General features: G+C 41.6%; 1 protein-coding gene across 1 annotated transcript; it reads right to left on the bottom strand.

Moving 5' to 3' along the window:
* Positions 1–15,352: 15,352 nt before the first annotated feature.
* Positions 15,353–20,386, bottom strand: LOC123407392. Its single transcript, XM_045100516.1, has 7 exons — positions 19,711–20,386; positions 19,030–19,398; positions 18,781–18,899; positions 18,512–18,581; positions 17,312–18,265; positions 17,120–17,223; positions 15,353–15,843 (listed from the first exon to the last, which is right to left on the bottom strand). The coding sequence occupies exons 1-5, from the start codon at positions 20,071–20,073 to the stop codon at positions 18,221–18,223; spliced, it is 966 nt and encodes a 321-aa protein (XP_044956451.1). The 5' UTR covers positions 20,074–20,386; the 3' UTR covers positions 15,353–15,843; positions 17,120–17,223; positions 17,312–18,220.
* Between the last annotated feature and the right edge of the window lie 759 nt (positions 20,387–21,145).

Genomic DNA, 21,145 nt, shown 5'->3' on the forward strand with positions numbered 1-21,145 from the left:
TAGGGCCCGAGTACCACAAATTTAGATCTGAACCTAATATGGTTTCATGAATATAAGAGTGATTTGGATACTATCTTGCAAGTTGTAGTTACCTACTACATGTTTTGATTCCCATTCCACAAGGTGATAATAATTGCAATTCTTTCTGGTGATTGTCGTAGTTTGTGGAGTTCATGTATTCACCATGTGTCAATGCTTTGTCACAGTTCTCTATTAAAAGGAGGCCTTCATATCCTTTACTTTCCAATAGGACCACGCTGCCAAGGGAGGGTAGGACAAAAGATGTCATGCAAGTTCTTATCGCAAGCAAATATGACTATATACGGAATACATGCCTAGATTATATTGATGAATTGGAGCTAGTTCTATGTCTCCCTAGTGTGTAATTGTTACATGATCAATGTCATATAAAAAATTATCCATCACCGATCCATGTGCCTATGATTCAGATATACTGAATCTTGTTAGGTTACTACTATTGCTGCTACTGTCACACCTGTTACTCAATTGCTACTATTAGTAGTGTTACCAAATCGCTGCTGTCACTATTACTGTTACTACTATAATTTGTTGTGCTACTAAATCCTTACTATAGAGAGATATCCCAGGTGTAGTTGAATTTACAACTCAATAGTTATGGCCAATAAATATTCTTTGTCTCCCCTTGTCTCAAATCAATAAATTAGGGTGAAATACTACATGTGAAGACTGTCGTGATCCCCTCTACTTGTGGGTTATGACACCATATCAACATACAACTCATATCAATAACACCATACCACAATTAACCCATAGGACAAAAGAGATCTACTCAAACATCGTAGGATATGCACACATCATTGGATAATAATATATAGCATTAAGCACCATGTTTAATTAGAGAGATTACAACGGGGAGAAGAGGTTTTACACCACTGCAAAAAGGGGGAGAGAGTTAATGGTGACGGCGGGAAAGTTGTTGGTATAGATCGCCATCACGAGGGTTGCCCCGGTGAGGGAGTCCGGGATTTGGGGGTCCTTGGGCTGCTTACCTATCCTTATGGGCCGGACTCTCCGGCCTACTCGGCCATTGGAAGGAGTGTTGCATTCAAGAGGGGCTCATCCCAAGATTTCACGTGTAATCCAAGGAGATATAGTCATTGGCATATTCCTTCTCTGTTGTAACCGACTTTGTGTAAACCCTAACACCCCTAATGTCTATATAAGACTAGGGATCATAGCTCATAGGATACATCGAGCTCATTACAATTAGGGTTTAGACAACAACATCGATCTCGCAGAAGATCAACTCTGCACTCTGTACTACCTCATCAATAACAACAAGGGAAGGACGTAGGCTTTTACCTCCATCAAGACGGCCCGAACCTGGGTAAAACACCGTCTTCACCATCCCTTGTTACCCATTGACCTTAGATCCATAGTTCCGACCCCTACTCAAGATCGACCGTTTTGACATCGACATTGGTGCTTTCATTGAGAGCTCTGCTGTGAGATCCCAAAAAGGCTTGATGGCTCGCTTGGTCAGCAATGATAGCATTGACTCCGGAGATATCTTCGTCTCCGGCCAATCTTTTGCTTTTCGCACTACCTCACACTTTAGGAATTTAAGTTATGATTTTGTTTGTGATGTTGTTCCCATTGTAAACATTGGTCAAAGAAGAACGCGTGCTATCAGCCTTCATTCGGCACAGGTAGTCTATATTACACGTTTGGGAAGTATGGATGACATGTTTGGGACATATTATAAATCACAAATGTTTATTAAAAGCGCCATGTGTGGGATGGATTCAACCTTCGCATACGGTTTTATAAGGATAACGTATGCACTCTTATGTCCTATCACAGACGGTCATAGTGGAACTAAATGTGTGTAATAGTCTCCTTATAATACATGGTTTACGGTTAGCAACTGTTTGTGATGCGGTGCACACCGTTAATGGTCCATGAGAAAGTAGCACGTGCGATGGTAATGAGATCTCACATGGGTAGCAAATATGGGCCGTATGGGAAATATGACATACCTCAAACGGTTGTCAGATGACTCTCGTTTGTGATACATGCAAACATCACATAAGCTTAGTTTTGCCAAATGTTTGTGTTCGTTGGACACCATCGCCGATGATTTTTCCATGTCGTGTGGGATGGATCCCCCTATCGCCCACACAGGCAAAGTGGCAGTTTAGAACTACATCGTGGTAAGGGGTTAAAAACCGTTAGTATAGCACGTTGTTGCACTAGTGATGGTAGCAACTTCAAGCAAGCAAACTAACAAGCGAAACAAGCAAAGCGAGTAAAGCAAGCAAACAAGTAAACTACCAAAGATAAATATTTTTGTGTTTTTTCGATATTTTTAGGCAGGAAAATAAGAAGTAAAACAAGTGAATGAAAATTTGTATGAATGAACCTCACAAGAATTTGATGATGTCTCCACCGCAACGGCGCCAGAAATTCTTCGTGCTACTTGTATACCGCGTTAGGTTTTTTCCCGAAGAGGATAGGAGATTAAGCATAGTAGAGATAAGTATTTCCCTCAATGAGCACCAAGGTTATCGAACCAATCGGATAATCACACAAACTCTCGTTGTGAGTACCTGCCCACACATAACCAAACACTTGCATCCAACGCGAGCAAGAGGGTTGTCAAGTCCCTTGAACTCGTTACTTGCAAGGATTAAATACTAATAGATAAATAATATAAATATAAAATAAAATAGCAAAATGTAAATGACAGAAATAATTTTAGGGTTCGAGTAATAAATTTTGTGTAGACTAGGGGCATAGTTTTAGCTTGAGACTTCTCTCTCAAAGATAGCATAAAGTGGTAGACAAACTACCATTGGGCGATTGATGGAATAGTGCATAGTTATGAAATATTTATTCATGGAAATGATCATGTATATAGGAATCACATCCATAAGCAAGTAGACTGACTCATTCCTACATCTACTACTATTACTCAATTCATCGACCACTATCGAGGATGCATCTAGAGTATTAAGTATGAAACAGAGTAATGCTTGGAGCAAGGTGAGTTGATGTAGACAAAGTAAACTCAAGGAATAGGAATAAACCACATTTTTTTATCCTTAATGTGAGCAATACAAATACGTGTCAGGTCCCTTTATGTCACTGGGATTGAGCACCGCAAGATTGAACCCATCACAATGGACCATCCCCACTAAAGATAAATCAATCTAGTTGGCCAAACCAAACCGATAGATCGGAGAGAAATAGGAAGCTATAACAATTATGCATAAAAGAATTCAGAGAAGACTCAATTTATATTCATGAATAATCTGATCATAAACCCACAATTCATCGGATCCCAAAAAATGTTGGGTTCTAACGTGGGTGCATCGCATGCGAATTAAAATTTTCCTACGCGTAGAACATCCAAGAACATGCTACGAAGATGGATCATAGGTCGTTACCACTAGACGCCTAGTGCCATGTAGCAGAACTAGAGTAGGGCAGTGCTTTCGCGTGGTACATCTCCTCCTCATCCAATTTCCCTCAAACAACCGATCGCCGGATTCTCTCCCTCGAACAACCGGACGTAGGATCCCACGTACAGGTTCGTCGGAGTGGCGCAAGCCCACTACCTCTAATGGTATCCGCGTGTGCACAATGAACTCCATGCGGCGGACTACTAGTTCTGGATCACACAGTTGGCGGCGGGTGGAGGTGCCTAGTTGCAACACATGCAAAGCCCTAATGATGGTGTCGAGCAATCAACTGAATAAGTGTGTTGCACCTCCACTATTTATAGGCATCGTCGCGGGCTCAACTCTTGGACCTTGCACGGATCCTAAACACCATGTGTTCCTTCCCTTATGCACGCGAACCCTTAGGTTCTCGTGCACTTGGCCGTGAGTCAGATCATGTCCGATTCGGCTAGTCAGTACAGGCCTCTAGCAAACCATGCCGACTCCAAGTGTCTGATGAGGCGGGTTAGGCGAACTTGTACTTCATACTTTCGTTCCCTTTGCCACACGATATATGTTGTCATGCACAAGGCGACATGGTCATCCTTGTTGCAGCACGACCTCTTTCTCGTTCTTGTGAGCCTGACCAACACTTCGGATTATCTCATAATCCTCGTCGCATGGACATGCTTATCCAGGTCGGATCACTCGAGGAGCCGAGAGTATATCTCTCCTGATTGGAGGGGCAAATCCCATCTTGCTCGACCATGTCTTGCAGCATAGGCCTGGACAAGCCTGAAACCTACCTTTGTAACTACCCAGTTACAGAGTAGCGTTTCGTCAGTCGAAAGCAAGTCTGCCACCATCCCGAGTACATGTGCCAACTCAGTCTTAGGACATAGAGCATATGTTGTACTAGAGACTCGCATATGACCTATCGCTACGTTCCATAGTTGGGTCTTTCCAACTTGGACCTTATCTCGACTCGGATCCGAGTACGTCGAATCTGACCAGATATTTCTGAGTCCATATTATCCGGCTAGCATCCAATGCTACATGGTTAGTGAGACCTAACCATCTGTTTGTGTCATATGCTAATCTGAATGGTTGCGCGTCCACACAACCCTTTCGATTAGGGACCATTTAGGACAGTCATCAGATAATGCATAGTCTCACAAACAAGTTAATACACATCATTGACAATGTCCAAGGACTATCTTTATTCATAAACACATAGGAAATATCCTCATACATGATTGCCTCTAGGGTATATCTCCAACAACAAACACACTGCAAAGAAGATTACATCGAATAGATCACCGCGAGAATTATGGAGAACTTTGTGTTGAAGATCATAGTAAGAGACATAGCCATCTCGGTACTAGGAATGGACCTGTAGGTTCGTGGTAGACTACCCACACAACATCATGGGAGCAGTAAGGTTGACGTACATACCCTCTTTGATTGATCCACTCTCCGATGGGGCACCAAAAAAGGGCTCCAAATGGGATCACAGCGGAATAGAGACTTGTGGTGACGGAAAAAGTATTTCAGGTGGCTCTCTGGTGTTTTCCTAATTTTAGAGAATTTATAGAGGTGGAGTTAGGTTAGAAAGAACCACGAGGTGTTGCAAAGGTAACAGGGCGCAGCCTAGCCTCCAATGTGTGCCATGTTGCCTTGGCACTGCCTCGTGCGGCCTCCGGCCTCTATCCAAAGCTTCCAGGTCTTATTTTTGTCCACAAAGATTCGTCACATTTTTTTGTAGAGTTTGGACTTCATCTGGTAGCGGTTTCCTGAAAAGCCAAAAACATGCAAAAAACAGCAACTCGCACTAGGAACTGGGTTAATAGGTTCTTTTTAGAAATGATATAAAAACAACATATTAATTCATATAAAGCATCCAAGCATGATAATATAATAGCATGGAACAATAAAAATTGTAGACACATTGGAGACGTATCAAGCGTGCACTCTAACTGGCCACTCTAGGAGGAGTAATTGGTCTTCGCTCCCAGGAGAGTATGGTGCAAGAAAAACATGCCTACCACTCCTACCACTCCTACCCCACCATAGCTAAGAACCCGAAGTGGGTCAAGTTTCCCTCTGCTCGTCTGGATGATGATGTAGACATTCCTTCCATGTCTCACTACATCCTGGCAGATTATCTTCTCATTGCTGAGCTGCTCAAAGATACAACCAGAGCCTAGAGAATGCTTGGTTTAGCATTAAATCCACCTATCTCTCCAGCGGCTCCTATGTTGACTATTTCACTTATCCTTATGGAGATTCCTATGTCAATGGCTCCACCAACTCCTCCATCATATCCTTCAATGGCTACCAAGACATCGCTAGGCTATCATGTCTATGTATTCGAGTAGTTCATGTTGCCTTAGTAGTAGTAGTAGTAGTATGCATGTTGTAACTTATGTTGAATCACAATAATGTGTGTTGATGTTTGTGTGTTATTTTGTGTGTTTTGTGCTTTTGTGCTTTTGTTTGGCTGTATCATTTCTACTATTTCTTTATTTGGTTCTTTAGTGTTACCTTATTTTTCCCTTATGAAATTTTCTCCTCAACGCGCCACCGGAATCGAAGAATCAAGGAGAATTACAAACACTTGGAATATCATCTTATCCACATGAAAGTTCACATTCAACTGCATTGCATTGGGAAACTCTGGTCTGAACACAAAAGATATCTTGGAAGTGATTGTCTGCATCAAGCCTGCATCGGAGAGGTAACCTTCTCACAAGTGACAACCAAACTTGCACGAAGACAAGTTGTGTGCTTGACCCACATAATAACTCCAGACCCAATGTATAGTTTATATAAAGTTTTGGATCTGCCATGAGAAGAGCTTGAAATGTGTTATACTACGGAAGGAAGCCATAATGTGCTATAGACCTAGTACTCGGCAAGTAGATAGTTGGCAAACCTTTTTTATACAAGAAACAAGCAATAGAAATATTAAGACTTGTATATATGGCATTCAATCCGCATACCAATGTGAGATGCTTTTGTTAGACGAAACCTAGTCTTCATTCGCAACCTATTGGTAGAAGCTTACAACACAAGGCTCCTAATCTTCCATGGCAAGCCACATTAATAGTTTCCTACATAAGATACACAGCCTTCTACAACAAAATAATGTAGAGAAACTTCCGGTATAAGGCGATGAATCTTCCTCATCAAGCCAACACGAGGAGAAACTTATGTGGTACGATACCTGGTCCTCTTCAGCACACTACTATGGATTACTTCCAACTTCCAACACAAGATATCCAACCTTCTTTAGTAGGGCATCACAAAGAAATATCAACACTGGTACAAGTTATTACCTAGTGAGTTGAGAGTGTATGAAAGTACAATCGAAGATCAGGTTCGCAATAGTTTTGTTAGAAGCCCGAGCTACTCAGTACCCATGTGTGCCTCAGAAACTAGTATTCAGTTACACCTACTTCTGCATATATTGTGAGCATTCAACCCAGGTCATGCAATCTACTCATACAAGGTGGTAACTACGTTCAAGAGGATCTACCAAGGGAAGGTGAGGGTCCAACGACCCCATGAGTTATGCTGGACAAAATAAAATCAGACATATATCTTATGTGATGCAAGATTCGACAACTTGTGAGGTAGAAAATCTTGGATCATCAGTCTTGATAGTGGTTATCAAAGTTAGTTCTCCCACACCCGACAAAGTGATATCGTCAAACTTGTCATCATCTTCCATGTTGATACGTCTCCAACATATCTATAATTTTTGATCATTCCATGCTATTATATTATAAACTTTGGATGTTTTATATGCATGAATATGCTATTTTATATTGTTTTTGGGACTAACCTATTGACCTAGAGCCCAGTGCCAGTTCCTGTTTTTCCTTGTTTTTGACCTTTTTCAGATAGGAATATGAAACGGAGTCCAAACGGAATAAAACTTTCGCCGTGATTTTTTATGGAAAATATCAAAAATACGAGAAGAAAAAGATATCGGAGAGGAGTTCCAAGGAAGCCACGAGCCAGGGAGGCGCGCCCACCCCCCTGGGCGCGCCTGGGGGGCTCGTGACTCCCTCGTGGGTCCCCTGACTTGTTCTCGATTAAATCTGGTCTTATAAATACAAAAACCTCCAGAAATAAACCTAGATCGGGAATTCCACCACCGCAAGCCTCTGTAGCCACCAAAAACCAATCGGGAGCCCGTTCTGGCACCCTTCCGGTGGGGAATCCATCTCCGGTGGCCATCTTCATCATCCTGGCGATCTCCATGGCGAGGAGGGAGTAGTTCTCCCTCAGGGCTGAGGGTATGTACCAGTAGCTATGTGTTTGATCTCTCTCTCTCGTGTTCTTGAGATGTCATGATCTCGATGTACTGTGGGCTTTGCTACTATAGTTGGATCCTAGGATGTTCTTCCCCCTCTCCCTTCTTGTAATGAATTGAGTTTCCCCTTTGAAGTTATCTTATCGCATTGAGTCTTTAAGAACACTTGATGTATGTCTTGCACGTGTCTATCTGTGGTGACAATGGGATATTCATGTGAGTACTTGATGTATGTTTTGGTGACCAACTTGCGGGTTTCGTGACATCGGGAACCTATGCATATGGGTTGGCACACGTTTTGACTCTCCGGTAGAAACTTTGGGGCACTCTTTGAAGTTCTATGTGTTGGTTGAATAGATGCTTCTGAGATTGTGTGATGCATATCGTATAATCATGCCCACGGATACTTGAGGTGACAATGGAGTATCTAGCTGACATTAGGGTCTTGGTTGATGTTTGTCTTAAGGTGTTATTCTAGTACAAACTCTAGGATAGACTGAACGGAAAGAATAGCTTCGTGTTATTTTACTATGGACTCTTGAATAGATTGATCAGAAAGAATAACTTTGTGGTGGTTTCGTACCCGACAATAATCCCTTCGTTTGTTCTCCGCTATTAGTGACTTTGGAGTTACTTTTTGTTGCATGTTGAGGGCTAGTTATATGATCCAATTATATTATCATTGTTGAGAGAACTTCCACTAGTGAAAGTATGAACCCTAGGCCTTGTTTCCACGCATTGCAATACCGTTCGTGCTCACTTTTACTATTAGTTACCTTGCTGTTTTTATAATTTAAGATTACAAAAACCTATATCTACTATCCATATTTCAGTTGTATCACCATCTCTTCGCCGAACTAGTGCACCTATACAATTTACCATTGTATTGGGTCTGTTAGGGACACAAGAGACTCTTTGTTATTTGGTTGCTGGGTTGCTTGAGAGAGACCATTTTCATCATATGCCTCCCACAGATTGATAAAACTTAGGTCACCCACTTGAGGGAAATTGCTACTGTCCTACAAACCTCTGCACTTGGAGGCCCAACAACGTCTACACGGAGAAGGTGGCGTAGTAGACATCAAGCTCTTTTCTGGCGCCGTTGCCGGGGAGGTTAGCGCTTGAAGGTATATCTTTAGATCTTGCAATCGAATCTTTTAGTTTATTGTTTTATCACTAGTTTAGCTTATTAAAAGAAAACTACAAATTAAAAAATGTAATTAAGGTTGCCTCATATGCTTCATCTTTTTAATGTCTTTCGTGAAAATGATGGAAATGAAAATTGTGCTCAAGTGCTAGAAGAAGAATTACATAGAATGCTTGGCATAAAATATGTGAATGATGAGCATGACTGCAATGTTGTTAGTATGAATTCTTTGAATACCCATGATGCTAATGATATGCAAAGCCACAAGATTGGGGATGCTATGTTTGATGAAGATGATCTTTTTAATTCCCCCACTTTGAATGATCAAAATTATTATGATGAAAGCATGCGCCCTATCTATGATAATTCTTGTGATGATACTTATGCTATAAAGAAGAATGATAATAAAACTTGTCACAATTACGAGTACCCTCTTACTGAACATTACTCTTTTAATGTGGAAACAATTCGTAGTGTTCATGTCTTTTACGATACTCCCACTACTATTGATGAGAATAAATTTCCTTATGTGGAGAGTAGTAAAATTTCTATGCTTGTATATCATGAAAAGAATGCTTTAGGTGCTGGTTATATTGTTTATTTAATTCATGATTCTACTGAAAATTATTATGAGAGAGGATCATATGCTTCTACATATTCCAATAATATCAAGCTTCCTCTCCATGTGTTGAAACTTTTGAAGTCATGCTTGTTTTATCTTCCTATGCTAGTTGATTCTTGCTCCAATAAATTGTTTGATCACAAAATCCCTATGCATAGGAAGTGGATTATAATAAAATGTGCTAGTCGTATGCTCCAGGATGCTTCCATTATGTTTCAATCCTTATCTTTTATGTGAGCATCATTGAAATCATCATGCCTGGCTTGAAAGGCATTAAAAAAAGTGCTTGTTGGGAGACAACCCAATATGTATCCTTACTATTTTTGTGTGTTCAAATGATTAAGCTACTGTATTAATCATGTTTTATTGCCTTAGTTTCAATAAAGTGCCAAGTAAAGCCTTTATGATTAGTTTGGGTGAGAGTTGTTTGATCATGCTGAAAAAGACAGAAACTTTGCGCTCGCGAAATCATTTCTAATTTCTATCCAGAGAGTGCTTTTAGGTTGATTCTTTTTCCTGTTGATTGATATACAAATTGCCTTAATTTTCATAAATGTTTCAGAATTTTTGTAAGTGCATAAGTAATGTTACCATTCAGATCATTACAGACTGTTCTATTTTTGACAGATTCTGTTTTCAATGCATAGTTTGCTTGTTTTGGTGTTTCCATAGATTGTATTGAGTAATATAAATTGTGTAAATAGTAAGATACAGTAGGCATTGTGTGAAAATAATTATGAGTCTAGTTTTGACAGTACCCAAGTGATTGATTTGCTCGTTATCATACTAACCCATCTCACGAAGTTCCGTTAAGTTTTGTGTTGTGAAGTTTTCAAGTTTTGGGTAGAGTTTCGATGGACTATGGAACAAGGAGTGGAAAGAGCCTAAGTTTGGGGATTACCAAGGCACCCCAAAGCCATATTCAAGGACACCAAAGAGCCTAAGCTTGGGGATGCCCCGGGAAGGCATCCCCTCTTTCGTCTTCAATCCATCGGTAACTTTACTTGGGCTATATTTTTATTCACCACATGATATGTGTTTTTCTTGGAGCGTCATTTTATTTTATTAGTACTTTCTTGCTGTTATTTAGATTAATGTTTTGCATCATTTAGTTCAATAAAAATGTCAAGGATAGCCTTTACCATGCTTAATTTGCAAGTATAGGAGTTGCTGTTCCAAAACAGAAAGTTTGCTTTTAGTGCGAGTATTCCCTAGAATTTTCTGTACGTCGGAATAGCTTGAAATTTGGACACAGTATGCTAGTATAAATTCTATACAGAATTAAAAAAAATCATATTTTTAGGAGTTAATTAAGTATGGATCATGCTACATTGTTTACAGACTATGCTGTTTAGGCAGATTGCGGTTTTGTTTGCATTGTTTGCATATGTTTGCTTGTTTAATGATTCCATTTGAGGATGGGAGTTTTAAATATGCAGAGGCATTTAGTATGAAATGTCAAATAATGATTTTAGTGATTTTCTACAGTAGAGGATGATAAAGTTTTGCATTTATTTATACTAACCTATCTCACGAGTTCTTGACTGAGTTTTGTGTGGATGAAGTTTTTAAGATTTTGGAAACCGTCATATGAGAGGAATTAAGGAGACACAAAAAGCTCAAGCTTGGGGATGCCCAAGTCATCCCCAATCCATATTTCAAGAAGTATCAAGCGTCTAAGCTTGGGGATGCCCCGGTTGGCATCCCACCTTTCTTCTACAACAATTATCGGTTAGTATCGGTTGAACCTAAGTTTTTGCTTCTTCACATGTTTCGTGCTATACTTGAAGTTTTTTTTGTTTGAATAAGGTACTTAGGATCTGAAATTATTAGATGGGAGAGTCTTCACATAGCCAAATAATTATTCAACTACTCATTGAGCTTCACTTATATCTTGTGGAGTAGTTTGTCTTTTGCTCTAGTGCTTCACTTATATCTTTGTAGAGCATTGAAATGGTTTTATTTTATAGAAATAGTTGAACTCTCATGCTTCACTTATATTATTTTGAGAGTATTAAACAGCATGGTAATTTTCTTAGGTTATGAATCTAGTCTTAATATGATGGGCATCCAAGAGGGATATAATAAAAACTTTCATATAGAGTGCATCGAATACTATGAGAAGTTTGATTCTTTTCATATAGTTTTGAGATATAAAGATGGTGATATTAGAGTAATGCTAGTGAGTAATTATGGATTGGTAGAAATGCTTGTGTTAGAGTTTTTATTCTCGTAGCATGCACGTATGGTGAGCCGCTATGCTAGGAAGTCGGAGCATGATATTTTTATTGATTGTCATCCTTTGTGTGGCGGTCGGGATCGCGCGATGGTTAACTCCTACCAACCCTTCCCCTATGAGCATGCGTATAGCACTTTCTTTTGATTACTAATAAAACTTTCGCAACAAGTATGCGAGTTCTCTCTGACAAATGTGAGTCCATGGTATATACGCACTCTCACCCTTCCACCATTGCTAGCCTCTCTAGTGTCGTGCAATTTTTGCCGATGCATAAACCCACCATATACCTTCCTCAAAACAGCCACCATACCTACCCATCATGGCATTTCCATAGCCATTCTGAGATATATTGCCATGCAACTTCCACCGTTCCGTTTATTATGACACGCATCATCTTTGTCATATTGCTTTGCATGATCATGTAGTTGACATCGTATTTGTGGCAAAGCCACCATTCATATCTTTCAGACATGTCACTCATGAGTCATTGCACATCCTGGTACACCGCCGGAGGCATTCATATAGAGCCATATCTTTTGTTCTAAGAATCGAGTTGTAAGTAAATAAAAGTGTGATGATCATCATTATTACAACATTGTCCCATGTGAGGAAAGGAAGAAAGCTATGATTCCCTCACAAGTTGGGATGAGACTCCGGACTATAAAAATAAAATAAAAGAGGCCAAAGAGCCCACAAAAAAATAAAATGAAAAAATAAAATAAAATAAAAGAGCCCAAAGAGCCCAAACAAAAAAATGAGAGAAAAAGAGAGAAGTGACAATGCTACTATCCTTTACCACACTTGTGCTTCAAAGTAGCACCATGATCTTCATGACAGAGAGTCTCATATATTGTCACTTTCATATACTAGTGGGAATTTCATTATAAAACTTGGCTTGTATATTCCAATGACGGGCTTCCTCAAATTACACTAGGTCTTCGTGATCAAGCAAGTTGGATGCACACCCACTTAGTTTCTTTTTGAGCTTTCATACACTTATAGCTCTAGTGCATCCGTTGCATGGCAATCCCTACTCACTCACATTGATATCTATTGATGGGCATCTCCATAGCCCGTTGATACGCCTAGTTGATGTGACAATCTCCTCCTTTTTGCCTCACAACCTCCACCATATTCTATTCCACCTATAGTGTTATGTCCATGGCTCATGCTCATGTATTGCGTGAGAGTTGAAAAGGTTTGAGAAAGTAAAAGTGTGAAAACAATTGCTTGACTAAGACCGGGGTTGTTCATGATTTAAATACGTTGTGTGGGGAAGATGGAGCATAGCTAGACTATATGATATTGTAGGGATAACTTTATTTGGCCATGTTATTTCGAGAAGACATGATTGCTTTGTTAGTATGCTTGAAGTATCATCGTTCTTATGTCAATATTAAACTTTTTTGCTTTGAATCATATGGATCTGAATATTCATGTTACAATATATGTTAGGTAGCATTCCACATCAAAAATTCTGTTTTTATCATTTACCTTCTCGAGGACGAACAGGAATTAAGCTTGGGGATGCTTGCTACGTCTCCAACGTATCTATAATTTTTGATCGTTTCATGCTATTATATTATCAACTTTGGATGTTTTATATGCATGAATATGCTATTTTATATTATTTTTGGGACTAACCTATTGACCTAGAGCCCAGTGTCAATTCCTGTTTTTTTTCTTTTTTTGACCTTTTTTAGATAGGAATATCAAACAGAGTCCAAACGTAATAAAACATTCGTCGTGATTTTTTATGGAAAATATCAAAAATACCAGAAGAAAAAGATACCGGAGAGGAGTCCCGAGGAAGACACGAGCCAGGGAGGCGCACCCACCCCTTGGGCGCGCCTGGGGGGCTCCTGACTCCCTCGTGGGTCCCCCTGACTTGTTCTCGATGCCATCTGGTCATGTAAATACAGAAACCTCCAGAAATAAACCTAGATCGGGAGTTCCGCCGCCGCAAGCCTCTGTAGCCACCAAAAACCAATCGGGAGGCCGTTCCGGCACCCTGTCGGAGGGGGAATCCATCTCTGGTGGCCATCTTCATCATCTCGGCGATCTCCATGACGAGGAGGGAGTAATTCTCCCTCGGGGCTGAGGGTATGTACCAGTAGCTATGTGTTTGATCTCTCTCTCGTGTTCTCGAGATGGCATGATCTCGATGTATCCCGGGCTTTGCTACTATAGTTGGATCCTATGATGTTCTTCCCCCTCTCCCTTCTTGTAATGAATTGAGTTTCCCCTTTGAAGTTATCTTATCGGACTGAGTCTTTAAGAACACTTGATGTATGTCTTGCACGTGTCTATCTGTGGTGACAATGGGATATTCATGTGAGTACTTGATGTATGTTTTGGTGATCAACTTGCAGGTTTCGTGACATCGGTAACCTATGCATATGGGTTGGCACACATTTTGACTCTCCGGTAGAAACTTTGGGGCACTCTTTGAAGTTCTATGTGTTGGTTGAATAGATGATTCTGAGATTGTGTGATGCGTATCATATAATCATGCCCACGGATACTTGCGGTGACAATGGAGTATCTAGGTGACATTAGGTTCTTGGTTGATGTGTGTCTTAAGGTGTTATTCTAGTATGAACTCTAGGATAGATTGAACGGAAAGAATAGCTTCGTGTTATTTTACTACGGACTCTTGAATAGATCGATCAGAAAGAATAACTTTGTGGTGGTTTCGTACCCGACAATAATCCCTTCGTTTGTTCTCCGCTATTAGTGACTTATAGTGACTCTTTGTTGCATGTTGAGGGCTAGTTATATGATCCAATTATATTATCATTGTTGAGAGAACTTCCACTAGTGAAAGTATGAACCCTAAGCCTTGTTTCCACGCATTGCAATACCGTTCGTGCTCACTTTTACTATTATTGCCTTGTTGTTTTTATAATTTCAGATTACAAAAACCTATATCTACTATCGATATTGCACTTGTATCACCATCCTTTCGCTGAACTAGTGCACCTATACAGTTTACCATTGTATTGGGTCTGTTGGGAACACAAGAGACTCTTTGTTATTTGGTTGCACACTACTAGGAAAAGGCATGCTAGTGGCGCACCTGTTTTGGCTACTAATGGCGCGCTACAGGTGCGCCACTAACATCACGCAATTAGAATTTTTTACTAATGGCGCACCTCCATTAGTATCTGGTATACTAATGGTGCACCAGGCAATGCGCCATTAGTATAGCCCACGGTGCTCCATTAGTATGCCTCCCAGGACATATATACTAATGGCGCACCAGGCAATGCGCCATTAGTATAGCCCATGGTGCTCCATTAGTATGCCTCCCAAGGCATATATACTAATGGCGCACCAGGCAGTGCGCCATTAGTATAGCCCATGGTGCTCCATTAGTATCTGGTATTCTGACATATATATGTTTTCTTTCAAAACCACAAATTCAACAGCACATAACATATATATCAAATATATAATACATAATATGTACCCAATAGTTTTACTGATCCACAACACATAACATATATGCAAAGTTGCATAACAAATTTCATGATCCATATATCAAAATTCCATAGCATCCATACATTCAAAATTCCATAGCATCCATATATACATATAGTTCCATAGCATCCATACATACATAGCTCCATAGCAAATATAATACACAACGATACAACCCAAATCTAAAGGGCAGTGACAACAGTAATCCCAGCCTATAGATCTTTGACCCCATCCAGAAAATGGGTTCAATTTCATTGCTTGTTCTTTGGTTACCCTACCAGGCTTGTTGAGATCGTTCTATGCCACTGCATATGCTGCTCAAAGGTCAAAAGTGTCGAAAATGACCGAGGACCAGCATGATTCGAAAGACATCATTTTCCAATGCAGAATTTGTTGAATATGTTGCTCAAACAGAAGGCATGCAAACCATCAACCAGGCAACCGGACATCATCAACAAAATTGTTGAGAAAATGAAACTGATGGTACCTTATCAATCATGACACGTTTGATAAGTTTAGTGTCATCTTCAGTCCACCCATCAACTGCACTTATTGTCACAATAACCATATCAGCTCCTAGTGCAGGAGTCTCTGATCGTTCTACACCTGGTTTAGAGCAAAACAGAAGATAAGCGTCAAGACTAACAACACCATCACCATTATTCAATTTACAAAATTAAATATACTAGTCGTCAACCCGTGCATTCGCGCGGGCTAGTTTGATAACCTATGTTATAAAATATGAAATTCAACTTTTAATTCCATGGAGTAATGAAATTGAACGGTCCCGCTTTCTATTTGGAAAGTTTCATCTTGTCTTATCATTGAGTTTAACATATATCCTTATCATACTAAAAATGAAAAATGTATATGAAATAACATAATAGAAATGAATCGCCTACTAAACGATGCACTCTTTAGATAAGAAATCAAACTATTTATTGAAAATTTCACAATATATTTAAAATAAAATGTTCTTATTTTCCTGTCACCTATGACCTATTCTGACCAAACTAAACAATTTATTGTATATAGATAATGAGAGAGCATCACAGAATCACACAATAAATACAATTTGATGGTTTACTTTTCAAAAGAGAATAGATATCCATGTAGACATTAGAGACAATTATTATGTTAGGTAGTTTTCTGTTCCTCCTCTTTTATCATATAAAAATATGAAAGCCTATTCGCGAACGGATATAGTGCAAATTATACTATAAAATAATGCATAAAGGAAATAGACTTGTCGTCAAGTGGTTGCACTTTTGTGCATCCCTTTGGTTGTGTATTGCTCTAAACATGCCCATTTTCATTATATTTATCATTTACTAAAATGAAAATGCTCAAATCTATTGTTTTAGCATATAGAGAAAAGTAAAATGGTGTTGGCTCTTTCTTGAATTCTGGTGAATTTGGACACCAAACCGAATTTATAATCAACACAATATTTACCAAAATACCAGTTTGATATTACAATAATAATAATTTGACCATGCACATGCCTTATATCCATTATCTTCGACCCTATATGTGTAGTTACTACAAATTAGCATGCATATTACTATAAAAAACTTTCAACTTCTAATACCAGAATACAACGGTACATATGTATATGAGCTGAGAAAAGAAAATCAGACTCAGATTATTGCACTATTTAACTTCGGCTCCATGGCATCCAGGAATTCGTCTTTCAATGGACTGATTCCATCCAGCTCATTAAAACTTGAAAATCAGATCCCATCAAAGTGTGAGAAACAGAAGAGACTGAGAAGGATGTGATTTACAAATATGAACACAACACATAATGATACCATTAAGAAAATTTCTTTCTACGAATACCATAATGTATCAGACGCTTCTTGATCCCCATCAAGCGTACCATGTCTATTGATCTCCATGTGGACTGTGGACATAGCTGCCAACACATCCATGCATTGTAGTATAACCGTGACCATCTTCAATAGTGGACACGGGTGCTGGTCTCTGGCAGTCAACATCACATGTAACTGTAGTTTCAAGGACCATTGTAGGTTCCAACAACGAACAAAAAATAATATTTTGATGCTAGTACCTTACACATATTGTAAGAAAGTCTAGCTTCAGAGTAGACTGGTTGTGCCATACCAGGCTGTCGGCAAAGGTGAAGGGCTGCCGAAATCGGAATTTTGAACTGGGTGGTAGATGATGTGCATGCCGTGGAGGACTGATCAACAACCTGTTGGTACCTAGGCAAACACATTAGTGGTGGCACGTCATTGAAGAGAAGCTAGGGGGTCCTTAACCTTTGTGGACGCATGTATGAGGCAAACTAAAACCTTAGGTCTACCATCTATATATGCTCTAATATATAAAAGAACTACTATGTGAAATTATTCACTCTTGAATTAGCCAAAGATTAAGATTGCACGCGTTGGACCTGCCACAGGGGGTCTAAAATTGCATGATTGTAGTGCTATTTCCCACAATATTGGCAATATATCCTGTGATTTAGCAAAGGGAAAATAGCGCTGAGGTCAAGGCACAATAGCAGCGATAGCGGTCATACCACGCACTATTTAAAGCTATTGTATTAACTGATCACTTATCCCTGAACTACAAACTGTAATCAACTGTCCCAAAGACAGGGCCGCCATGTGGTCATCAGAGTAACCCTTTGCAGCTACTTGGACAAAAGATTATTAGCATAGGCATTGCATATTGGCTAGCTACCGAGTTCGCATCCGTGCTATGGTCCTACATTATCAATAAGATTACATGAAGAAATAAGTTGGCTACAGATGTTACAATCTCATGTGTGTGGGTACTCAGTTTCTTACCAAATCTAAACATAAACATTATCTTGGCACACACTCCAAACATGTTCCATTTTCTAATTTCAACCATGCAGTATCTAGGTTGAAGAAATGCATACTTCGGATTAGGTTGGAAAAAGAGAAACCAAAGAATAGGTATACGATGGAGATGCATGATTCTGGCATCGTCACAGTGATAGCTTGACTCTTGTCAGAATATAAGAAGGCCCTGCCTGCACATAACAGTAGCAAACATATGAAAGCTCCACCAGATTGATCCTCCCCCTGCTAAAATGGTTTATAAAGTTCAAGGGTACCATTTTATATCCATTCTGTAAACCTGGACGAGGTGAAGAATTAAAAGACAATTGAAGCTCTAACTTCAAGTGTATGATTTAATAATACTGGGGTGAACAGAAAACAACAAACAGTGTTAGCAAAACAGCGAGCATATCCACTAGAAAAGAGTGCAAGCATACCATAACGTAGTCAGCTATCAACTCCAAATTCTTGGCGCCCGACAGACCTTCAAGAAACACACAATCATCTCTGCGATGGCACACCACACATAACTCATGACCACAATATCCACAGGAACCATTTAAGATATATCTAGTGTTTATCAATGCGGCTTCTAGTGACGATCGGATGAGTGCAAGTCCCTGCTCAATCGGATGTACCTGCAGTAAATAGCAAGTCTAATGCACTAGAGTGTGTATGTAATGTATACAAGAGTGTAAGTACGTACCCGAAGCCGTGCTTGGCGTAGTAGGGGAGGTTGGAGAGGGTGGTCTCGTCGATGTCGAAGACCCAGACCTCCTTGCCGTTGCAGGCGAGCTTGAGGGAGTCGACGTAGGCATATTGCTTCTATTACAACCCAGCACAAGACATCAAGACATACTAATTTGAACAGAACCGGTCTTTCTGGATTAAAACAGCATTGAAATGAAATGCTATGGCACCAACTTCAGAATTAAGAACATGGGATAGGATTTACCTCCCAACACCAAAGAGAAAGATCCGATTCATCTTCCAACACATCAGCATCGGGGCTAGATTGTCCGTACATCATCCTCTGTCCAATGAGCAGGACTGAGCTGCGGACCGAAGCGACAGAGACACCCTCTGTTCCCTTGAGCTTCTCAAATGTCTCATCCACCAACTTGGATAGCCCAAGATTGCTCTCCTCCAGCAAGCACCCAATCATGGCATTGGTTGACAGGTTTCCACCACCATCGATCTGCATCTTGTGGCCAGAAACCTCCTTGAAATACTCCAACAAGCCCGCGAGCTCCTTGCGGCAGCCGGCAGCAAGGGCCTCCTTCTCCGGAGCGGCAATCACAGGGCCATTGGAAGCCCTCTTCCGCTTCAGCATGGTCAAAATGTGAAGAGAGATAACTGAGACTCCGAGAGTTGATACATAGTCATTACTACAGGGCAATCATCTGCAGAAGTGACCAAAATGAGTGCAGGAGCGCTATATTTGTGTATACCAACTAACCCTTAAGGTAAACTGCTTTAGAAGAAAGCATGATCACTTCAGAAGCATTCATCATCAAACACTATAGGACGAGGCAAGCAATCAATTATCATGATTCAATTCATAGGACACTCTGCGCAATCCAATTCCATGATGTAACTGAAATCCTACGGAATGGGTGACGCGTGATATGTATACCTTGACGGAGGCACAGAGGTCAGCGTGCACCTTTCTGCGGTGCCCCTCGATGCTGGCCCTGACGTTGCGCGAGATCCCGAGAAACTGCAGGTCCCCGGCGGGATCGAAGACGCCGTAGACCCCGGGCCTAGGGGGCGGCGCGTCCTCGTCGGGCAAAGTCTGGGTGGGCTCCTGCGAGATGGGGACGGGGGACGCCTCGGAGAGCTTGCTGAGGGCGGAGACGGACAAGAGGGCGTGGGGCGCGCGGCGGCGTATGGGCGGGAAGCGGATAGTGCGGGAGGATGGGGTGGCCGGCGCGGGGAGGAGACGGAGGGAAGCGGCGGCAGCCGTGGAGGCGGTGGAGGTGGCCATGGGGAAAGTCATGGTGGCGCGGCTGAGTAGGAGAAGGAAGGCACGGGAGAAGAGGAAAACGAACAGAAATCTAGGGTTCCTTACCGGCGAAAGGACTCCCGCGCCGGGTCGCCGCCGCTGACCGTCGAGGACACCGCCTGCGAGGGGGAGAACCGAATTCCTTCCTGTGGAGGCGGCACCCGCGCCTCGGTGCGGATCCGGGCGGGTGGGGGGCGAGGCCGCGCAGATCCGGAGATCCGTCGGCGTGTGGGGGGCGAGGCCGCGCGGCGGGGATGCGGCCGGCCGACGGCACGGGGGAGGGGGTGGGGGTGGAGAGAGAGAGAGAGGGCACGTGAGAGAGAGTGGGCACGTGAGAGACAATTAATCTTTTTTTATATAGCAATGAGGCATTTCAGAGGGGTGTGCCATTAGTAAAAAATTTTTTGGATAGCAAGGGCGCACCCGAGAGAGGTGCGTCATTAGTAAATTTTTTTGGGATAGCAATGGCACTCGGGAGGAGGGAGGGGTGGGTGGTGCGCTCGGCCGATTTCGTTCGGGGGAACCGAGCGAGGAGACAAGGGAGGGTGCGGGGGGTCGTCGGCGACGGTGGAGCGGGGGAGGGTGCGGGGGCTCGTCGGCGGCTGTGGAGCGGGGGAGGGTGCGGGAGGTCGTCGACAGCGGGGGAGGGTGCGTGGGGTCGGCGGCGGCGGTGAAGCGGGCCGGGGAGGGTGCGGGGGGTCGTCGGCGACGGTGGAGCGGGGGAGGGTGCAGGGGGTCGTCGAAGGCGGTGGAGCGGGGGAGGGTGCGGGTGGTCGGCGGCGGCGGTAGCCATTAGCAGTTTTGCAAAAAAAAAAATAGTAGTGGCGCACCACCTACATATGCGCCTGGTGGTGCGCCATTAGTAGTTTTGCAAAAAAAAATATAGTAGTGACGCACCATCTACAAATGCGCCATTAGTAACCCTGGTTACTAATGGCGTACCAGCTGGTGGTGCGCCATTAGTAGTCTTGCAAAAAAAATTATAGTAGTGACGCACCACCTACAGATGCACCATTAGTAACCAGGGTTACTAATGGCGCACCAGCTGGTGGTGCGCCATTAGTAG

The sequence above is a fragment of the Hordeum vulgare genome, chromosome 7H (assembly GCF_904849725.1).
Source record: "Hordeum vulgare subsp. vulgare chromosome 7H, MorexV3_pseudomolecules_assembly, whole genome shotgun sequence".
Classification (NCBI taxonomy): Eukaryota; Viridiplantae; Streptophyta; class Magnoliopsida; order Poales; family Poaceae; genus Hordeum; species Hordeum vulgare.

What these genes read in the sequence shown, in the direction of transcription:
- LOC123407392 (XM_045100516.1), bottom strand. Translation starts at nt 20,073, where the DNA reads ATGACTTTCCCCATGGCCACCTCCACCGCCTCCACGGCTGCCGCCGCT. An exon ending in ACCTCTGTGCCTCCGTCAAG is followed by an intron (nt 19,399 to 19,710) that starts GTATACATATCA and finishes ACCATGCTGAAG; the next exon opens with CGGAAGAGGGCTTCCAATGG. An exon ending in TACGCCAAGCACGGCTTCGG is followed by an intron (nt 18,582 to 18,780) that starts GTACGTACTTAC and finishes GTGCCATCGCAG; the next exon opens with AGATGATTGTGTGTTTCTTG.